General features: G+C 36.7%; 1 protein-coding gene across 3 annotated transcripts in view; it reads right to left on the minus strand.

Annotated features, from left to right (window-relative positions):
* Nucleotides 1-9,820, minus strand: part of LOC106876428 (dynein axonemal heavy chain 3) — a 158,633-nt gene that overhangs the window by 144,969 nt on the left and 3,844 nt on the right. For all 3 annotated transcript variants that reach the window (XM_052969758.1, XM_052969757.1, XM_052969759.1), the window contains exons 4-8: nucleotides 9,314-9,428; nucleotides 7,055-7,225; nucleotides 4,557-4,819; nucleotides 3,392-3,593; nucleotides 1,602-1,808 (exon numbers count right to left, since the gene is read on the minus strand). In XM_052969758.1, coding sequence (XP_052825718.1) covers nucleotides 1,602-1,808; nucleotides 3,392-3,593; nucleotides 4,557-4,819; nucleotides 7,055-7,225; nucleotides 9,314-9,428 — 958 coding nt within the window. The remainder of the gene's footprint in view (nucleotides 1-1,601; nucleotides 1,809-3,391; nucleotides 3,594-4,556; nucleotides 4,820-7,054; nucleotides 7,226-9,313; nucleotides 9,429-9,820) is intronic.

The raw sequence follows: 9,820 nt of genomic DNA on the forward strand, positions 1-9,820 counted from the left end.
CCCACTACACTCTCTGAGTGGTTGGCGTTAGGAAGGGCATCCAGCTGTAGAAACTCTGCCAAATTAGATTGGAGCCTGGTGTTGCCATCCGGTTTCACCAGTCCTCAGTCAAATCGTCCAACCCATGCTAGCATGGAAGGCGGACGTTAAACGATGATGATGATGATGATGATGATGATGTTGTGGGAAGAAAAGCTTTGCAAAGTGATTAGTGAAAGGCTTGGATGATTTGACATAATATGACAAATGAGAAGAGTAGGAGGGATAAGTGATTTCAGGTGAGCCTGTGTCTAAGTAGCAGGAAACCAGCTAGCTCCAAAGTACAGGGGCTGCCATTGTATTAGCAGCAGAAAAAAACAGTGAAGAGATAGCACATCTATGGGCCAGAATCTGAAGTGTGTTGATCAGTGAATTCTTTAAAACTAACTAAAAGTTTAAAGTGACTTAATTACAATCTTGAAATACAAGAGGAAGCAACGTTTTCTGAACTTTTTTTGTTTTTTTTTTAATATCAATCTCATATTTAGATCTATTTTTTTACTTGTTTCATTCATTGTACTGTAGCCATGCTGGGGCACCTTTGAAGGGATTAGTCAAACAAATCAACTGCAGTACTTATTTTTTACATCTGGTACCCAGCTGCTGAACCACTAGGTTATGGGAACATGAACAAACACTAATTGTCAAGCATTGATGAGGGTAAACACAAACACAAAGCAACACATGCATATATAATATGACAGGCTTCAACACAGTTTCCATTAACCAAATTCACTCACAAGACATTGGTTAGCCCAGGGTTACAGTAAAAGACATTTGCCCAAAATGTTATGCAGTGGGAGTGAACCTGAAGCCACGTAGTTGAGAAACAAACTTTTTAACCACAAAACCACACCAGCACCTACATAAGATGAAAATATAAATTATGTATATTTAGGTGCAGTCATGACTGTGTGGTAAGAAGCTTGCTTCCCACCCACACAGTTCCAAGTTCAATCTCACTTCATGGCACTTTGAACAAGTGTCTTCAACTATAGCCTTGAGCCAACCAAGCCTTGTGAGTGGATTTGGTAGAAGGAAACTGAAAAAGGAAGCTGTGTATATATGTGTGTGCATGCATATGTGTATGTGTGTGTATGTATCTATGTGTGCGTCATTATGTTTGTGTTTGTTCCTCCATCACCGTTTGAAAACCAGTGTTGGTGTGTGTTATGTCCCTGTAACATAGTGGTTCAGCAAAATAGTGAGATAGAATAATTACTAAGTTTAAGAAATAAGCCTGGGGGTCAAGTTGTTTGACTAAAATCCCTTAAAAGTGGTGCTCCAGCATGGCTGTGGTTAAATGACTGAAACAAGTAAAAGAAAGACAGTATATTGTAGCTAATCCTGAAGATTGACACACAGTTGTAATCTTAAACACACACCCTCACAACAGCTATATAAACACACACAGTCAGTCACAAACTCTAATACAAATATTTGTGAAGTCAATGGGCTAAATTGTGTTCTTCATGGTTTTTACCTGTTGTTACTTTGTGCTGTATATTTCTTCCCTATGTTTACTATTACTACACTAGAAATGCAAAATCTACTTTACTTACCTTGAGTCCATTCTCCTTAGACATGGCATCTGATACCTCTGAAGTCCAGAAAATACTGCTGGAACAGATGACCACCTGTCCAGGCCACTCGATCACCCACTTTCGGCGAGCAGTCTCAGGATAAGCCAACAAGGAATCAGATATTACTTCACGCATACTAGTGATCATGGCAATTTGGACTTCTAATAGCCATTTCTCTACCATGCCCTGCAATGAATAGATAGGTCAACTGGTTAAATAATGGGGACTTGGATATTATAATAGTATGAAGAGAGGACGGATATGTGACACAGCTAACTAACTTTTCACTTGAACTTCCTACTGCTTGTTTACTGATAATTGGATTTCAGAAATGTGCTAAAATTCTGGCAAAACCTTATGCATTCACCTGCATGCATAGGTAACATCATGCAGTTACCTGTATGCATTTGTCTTCAATATAAATCCAAATAGTCACACTAGAAGCAGACTAGAAAAACCTAATAAGCATTTAGAGTAAAATAGTCTCCTCAATCCTAATCTTCCCAAAATACCCAGTTTAAAATTTCTTAAGAGAAGTCTAATGATACCAACATCAATTTGACTTCAGTTTGATCAATGTTGTGTAACCAAAATAAACTTTCTATACAAAGAACATAGGAATTTTCATTTTACACAACTATTTACACCTTTATTTCCATGCCTTACTGAACCTTTAAACAATAACAAAATTCCCACATCAAACCAAAATAAATGTCCTCACCATAACTTTCTATAATCCACACTCTACGAAACATACTTTCCTCTTACCATTCTTTATCCTCACTTTCTACACAACTACTTTCCCAATCTGCCTACACTTCATCTAATTCATAGATCCACCAACCCAAAGAAAAATTTGCAAAAGACTATACAAAGCCAAAAAGATCTATGTAAAGCTCAGTCTGATGGAAGCAGGCAACCCAAAACTTTGAAATCACTGTCAACCTTTTCCTTGTAAAAGCTAATATATATATATATATATACACACACATACACACACATATATATATATACATATGTGTGTGTATATATATATATATATATATATATATATATATATATATATATATATATATATACATATATATATATATACACACACATGCATGCACACACACATACACACACACACAAACACGCACACATGCACACACACACACACACACATAAATATATATAAAACAGGTTTTTGTACAGTTTCCATCAATCAATTAAACACACAAGGCATTATACAAGTTGAGGCTACTCATCCAAAGTTGCACACAGAGAGATAGAACTTGAAACCACATGATTACAAAGCAAATTGTATCCACACACCAATACCTGCTTTCCTGTAACATATATAATAAAAATGTACATGCCTCCAAGAACCTCAAATGATGCTTATAGTTTTACTGACTAAATGCCACTTTCTGAGCATTAAGTGAATTAAATACAAATCTTCCCTTGGATATGGCATAGGCCTATCAAAGTCAATATTCCCAGATAATTTGGTTAACTAATTCTGGCAAAAAAAACTGTACAAAAAATACTCTATAGTATTTTTATCCCAAGAGGATTGTAAGACTTAGCTTTCGGTTCCATTTTTATGACATTTAGAAGACAAAAATATGCAAATCTCACAAAACATTATCTATTGCAGACTCTTTTCAGAAGGTTTTCTGCCTATTCTTAGTATTAACAGTCCTTAACACCACAGCACAGACATCTCAGCTTCAATAATATCAGACATCATATTGCCTTATTACCACTGGTTTCTTAACACTTACCTTGGCTTTAGCAGGCTGTATGCTGATTGTGAATGGTACAACTTCTTTCTCAGCAGACACCATTCCAACAATCTCCCCATCCTCGGTGAACTCTAGCCTGCTGATGGCCTCGAAACACTTCTTCAGGTGAGGTTGAACTCTTAGTGGATCTTTGGTTTCTGACAGAATCTCAAGAAGTTCATCATTTGACAAAAAGAAGAACCTGACAAATGAAGTTTGGAAAACATTTTAAAATTTGGGGAAATTATATCTTAATATATTAATATTAATAACAAACGATAAAGTAAAATGATTATGATTTTCAATTATATGTTTTAGATTAAATTACATTAGATACCTTGAAATAAAAAATCCACAACAGAACATCTCAAATTTATTTTAATGCTTATAATCAAAGGTGCAGGCATGGCTGTGTGGTTAAGAAATTTGCTTTCCAACTGCATGGCTTCAGATTCAATCTTACTGCATGGCACCTTGCACATGTGCCTTCTACTTTAGTCATTCATCAAAGCCTCGTGAGTGGACTTAGAAGATGGAAACAGAAAGAAGTACACAGCACATTGAACATACTATGATAAAACCCAATAAACCACTGTCCACTTATTTGGATTACAAAAATAAAGCTACATAGCTTTATCATGTATGAGCTTTGCCAAAAACATATTTCTTAAATTAATAAACCTTTCTACTATAGGCGCAAAGCCTGAAATTTTGCTGGACGGGGCTAGACAATTTCATCGACCCAAAAAATTGACTGGTCCTTATTTTATTAACTCCAAAAGGATGAAAGGCAAAGTTGATCTCAGAGAAGTTTGAACTCAGAATATAGAGCCAAAAATGTTGCTAAGCCTTTCACCAAGAGTGCAAATGCTAACAATTCTGCCAGCTCACTGCCTTTCCAAAGTTAATACTAATAATAATTTGGATAGGTGCAATATCAAAGGTAGTGAATCTGCTGACCTTGTCACAAGTTGGGAACAATGGCAAAAGTAGACTGACCAGTACACAACATTTCTTTTATGCTGCAGACGAGCTTTTATAGAAATAGATGCTCAGGAAGTAGAAGTGTAATGAAGTAAGACAGTTACCCTCACTCTATTCATACATATACCAGCCTCACACCATCCGCCAACCATCAACTATGAACCTCTCTGTGTCCACATACCTAGGGAAAAACAGGCGTTTCTTCTCCAGGTAGATGTTGAGTCCCTTCTGAATCTCATCAAGGTAGACATTCGCCTCCTTCAATCTGCTAAGCATATTGTGTTGACTGGTGGCTACAAGACAGTGGGTATTCTTCACAGCTTCTGCTTGGATGTCATGCCAGATTGTATCAACAATGGCGAACTTACGGCTCTCATTAGGCATCTGTGCAATGATGTCTTCTGAACTGAAGATTGGCTCCAAATATAGCCACGTTGATTGGCACTGGAATAAAGAAAGATAAGTGTTTGTATATATATGTATATACAGGGGTTGGACAAAGTAATGGAAACACCTAGAATCAAAGCATCATAATTTTGAAATATCTATATTACCATCTAAAGCTTGTTTATTTTTATGTTTTTTTATTTATTATTAGTGTTGCTTAATATGTCTTGCTAAAATTTCTGTTTCTTTCCAAATATCATCAGAAAAAGGTAATTAAAATTCATTAAAATGACAGATCTGTCGGACTTTCAAAGAAGTCAAATTTTTGGCGCTCATATGGCAGACATTAGTGTAATGAGAACAGCTGAAATGTTTGGTGTATAAAAAAGTACTGTCTTGAAAGTAATGACAGCCTTTGAGAAGGAGGGAAAAACCTTGTCGGAACAAAACTCTGGAAGAAAACCAAAACTTTCAGATAGGGACCGTTAGACTCTTACACGAATTGTTAGAAAGGACCACATAAGTACAGCTCCCAAAATTACTGCAGAATTTAATGACCACCTTGAGAACCCAATTTCCACAAAAACTGTTCGCCAGGAGCTGCACAAAGCTGGATTTCATGGGAGGGCTGCAATCAGAAAACCACTACTTTAAAAAACAAATGTTGCAAAGTATTTAGAGTGGAGTAAAAACCAACTGAATTGGTCCCTAGAGCAGTAGAAGAATGTTATTTTCTCAGATGAGTCATCCTTTACCATATTTCCACTGAGGTTGTCATGCAGCTTACAAATCTGCAAAACCAAAGGATGGAGGTTAAAGTATGAAAGAGAAGAGGTTGAGGTAGAGCAAGTACTTGTTGAAGAGGAGCTACATGACTACTCACATTTAAGGGAGAGAATGAGAATGAATCTGAAATAATTCCAGTGAGACAAACAGTGGGGATAAGGTGTCCAGGCAACACATCAAGGTATGAAGTGAGTGGGGACAGAGAAGCTAGGAGTTTGTGTAGGTGTGGGTTTGCAAGAGTGTATGGGTGGAAAAGTGGTAGGAAAAATGAGAGAGAGAGAGAGAGAGAGCAATACAGGTACATGGTATGATAAAGTGAAAAGTCACAGGGTACTGTTGGAATAAAGGCAGAATATATAGTGGGCAAAAAATCACATGGTATAACAAAACTTGAATCACAAAATACTTAAGAATAAAGACACATTGTACAATGAAACTAGAGTCACATGCTACAGCAAAATTAGAGACAAGAGGTGTAGTAGTAATATAGACACAGGTACTGTAAAACTAAAGACAACAGGTATAATAGAAATACAGGGGACTGTAAGAATACACACAGATAAAACTGTAAAATTACAGAAACAGAGTTCATTAAACCCAGAAGCAAGTATTCCAATAATCAAAATAGTGTTTCCTTTATACTATGGCTGTCTCAGCTCCATGTCTTAAATTTCACACAAACTTCATGATATATATAATGCACAGTCAGTAAATAATATGTATTGATTTACCATAAAAGAAGCTTTACTTCCTAATTGGCTCACTCTAACCTATTTTGGTATCTGGTACTGAAGAGAACAAATAAAATCAAAATGCAGCTATCAGTCCTGAATATGGTGTTTTAACACATTTTTCTCATCAGCAAGAATTTTTTCTCCGTAACAAACTGCAGTGAAGAAGCCTTTACAGGTTCAAATATCTCTCAACTATATTTAAACTGGTCTTAAGTCTGTATACTTTCCTTCACTGCTCTGCACATCTACACATATGCATGCACATGCACAGACAGACAGACAGACAGACACACACACACACACACACACACACACACACACACACACACACACTTGATATTTTAACCTGCCATGAAATGTCCTGAAAAACAGTCTGTGATTTTACCTCACAATTACATATATAGGTGTGCATGCATGTGTGTGTGTGTGTGAGAGAGAGAGAATGTGTTTTATATGTGTGTGATGGAAGATGTATTAATTACATAACTATCATGGATTACGAAGAAGCTGTCAATCAATAGAATACACATCTATTCTCACACTTCTGTTATTCGATCAACACACATACATACACGCATTGTATGTAAGGCCCCTGCCACTTGCATACCAAATAGCAATCCATTGATATTAATACAGAGTGTAGTTTGGCTAGTTATATTAATAAAATAACTAAGACATGTTACTTGAAGCACAATCACCCAGTTGTCCCATGTACACACCACATACCTGATAACATCATATTAATTTACAGAAGCAACATTCTAGTATTTACCTTCAGCCATTCTTCAATGATGTCAAACATTGATACCAATTTCTCTTCCCATTCAAGCATTTCTGCTTCGAAAGGTTTGATAAATGGTGAGCCTTTCATTGTCTGTGCCTTGGTAATGTGATCATCTAGCAACATCTGAATTTCATCAAGGCTACACAGAATAGATACTCCCTGGAAATAAACATAAAATATTAATCTGAATTTTAAAGACATGAATAGAGATAAAACCAGTGGCTTTGTTTTTATCAGTGGTCCTCATCTAGGGTGCATTTCACCCTTGAGAGTCCATATAAGATTTCATTGTTAAAATTTTACCTGCAATAAATTCGTTTATTCGTTTACTTGTTTCAGTCATTTGACTGTGCCTATGCTGGAGCACCGCTTTAAAGGGTGTTTAGTCAAAAAAATTGACCCCAAGACTTGTTCTTTATTAGCCTTGTACTTATTCTATCAGTCTCTTTTGTCAAGCCACTAAGTTATGACGATGTAAACACACCAACATCAGTTGTCAAGTGATAGTGGGGGAACAAGCACAGACACAAAGACACACACACACACACATAAATATTTACATACATATATACAATGGGATTCTTTCAGTTTCCATCTACCAAATCCACTCACATGGCTTTGGTTGGCCTGAAGCTGTAGTAGAATACACTTGCCCAAGGTGCTACGCAGTGGGGCTGAACCCGGAACCATGTGGTTGAGAAGCAAGTATTTCTTCATTGCCCACAAGGGGCTAAACACAGGGGAGACAAACAAGGGCAGACAAAGGGATTAAGTCAATTACATCGACTCCAGGGTGTAACTGGTAGTTAATTTATCGACCCCGAAAGGCAAAGTCGACCTCAGCAGAATTTGAACTCAGAATGTAACGGTAGATGAAATACTGCTAAGCATTTTGCCCAGTGTGCTAACGTTTCTGCCAGCTCGCCGTTGCTTACAACACAGACTCACTTGCGCCTAATTGGTTATACTTCTACAATGCACAAAATATTTTAATGATATTTTATACAATCCTAAAAATATTTAATTCTAAAAATGAAATAGGATTTTTTAAACAACAAATGGCTATGAGGGTCCACTTGAGCAAAATAAGAATTAGAGGGGTTCATAGGTAAAAAATGGTTGAGAACTACTGGTTTACATCATGGACTGGACTTGGCTATAAAGCTGAGGTGAAATTGTTGCCAAGCAAACAAGCAAGTAGAGTTGTTTGGAAACACATCATGACAGTAATACAGTAAGTTTTGTTGGTTGTTTCAAACTGTTTGTATTCCCCACTTGCAATGAACTGTATGTGTTTCAACATTAAAAATAAAATCTATTTTGACATTATGGTTATATTTCAGAATTTCTCTTTTATTTTCTCTTTTACTTGTTTCAGTCATTTGACTGCGGCCATGTTAGAGCACCGCCTTTAGTTGAGAAAATCGACCCCAGGACTTATTCTTTGTAAGCCTAGTACTTATTTTATCGGTCTCTTTTTGCCGAACCGCTAAGTTACGGGGGACGTTAACACACCAGCATCGGTTGTCAAGCGATGGTGTGGGGATAAACACAGACACACAAACACACATACATATATATATACAACGGGCTTCTTTCAGTTTCCGTCTACCAAATCCACTCACAAGGCTTTGGTTGGCCCGAGGCTATAGTAGAAGACACTTGCTCAAGGTGCCACGCAGTAGGAATGAACCCGGAACCATGTGGCTGGTAAGCAAGCTACTTACCACACAGCCACTCCTGTGCATTCATTCTTCACTCATTTATTATTGTTCTTATTTTATCTGAAAATCTTTCGTCACACATCTGTGATCTCTTCAGTCACCCTTTCCATCCATGTGTATCCTCCTGCTCTGCCTAGTCCATTATAGTTGAATAAAGACTTGCTGGGACTTAATGTTATTTCAAGGAGTATGCTATGATAATGTGTCATTTAGACAAAAGGATACACATTTTAAAATGAAGGGGGTGTGGGGTAGAGGTCAGTTAGGACAATTAAACTGATGCCAGTGCAGGACTCAATTATTATTTTATGAACTTTTTAAGGGTGATTGATAAAGTTGACCCTTGCAAGAACTGAACTCAAGACATGCAGGAACATAATTAACTGAGAAATAATGTGAACTTCTTACAATGTAAATGGAGATTGATTCCTTATATTTTAGGTGACGACTCACTCATCTACAGAGGAGGTGGAATGTGGTAGTAGAAAATTAAGTTATCATACCAAAAAAATATGCTACTTACGGTTTCCCTGTAGGGGACCATTTCAAAGTAAACGTCTGCCCATTCTGTTTTCATCTTTTTAAGGGCTTTTTCTAAAGAGTATTCCTTGGCTGCTGCTACACCAATCTCCTCCAGTCTGAAGAGGATAAAAGGAAAAGATCAAAAGATTAAGAAAGGGAGTAGTGTTGAGTAACATTCAAAAACACCTGCCTACCAGCAAGTTATGTATTTAATTATACATAGGGATATTCGGGTTTTATATATTATACACCCATGTCATACATACATATTATACATTAATGTTACAGATCAATATCATACATCCCTACCATACACTCATGTTATAAATCCATTTGTTTTAAATTTTTTCATCCATTTTGCTATACTAATATGACTAGCAAGAAATGCTTTTGCAAATGTTGAACTGCTTACACAGAGCAGGTTTTACAGCCACATCATCCAAACTGACAGGGTGAAACCGAGCTTAGCTGCTAGTATATATATATATATATATATATATATATATAT

Source organism: Octopus bimaculoides, chromosome 7, assembly GCF_001194135.2.
Source record: "Octopus bimaculoides isolate UCB-OBI-ISO-001 chromosome 7, ASM119413v2, whole genome shotgun sequence".
Lineage (NCBI taxonomy): Eukaryota > Metazoa > Mollusca > Cephalopoda > Octopoda > Octopodidae > Octopus > Octopus bimaculoides.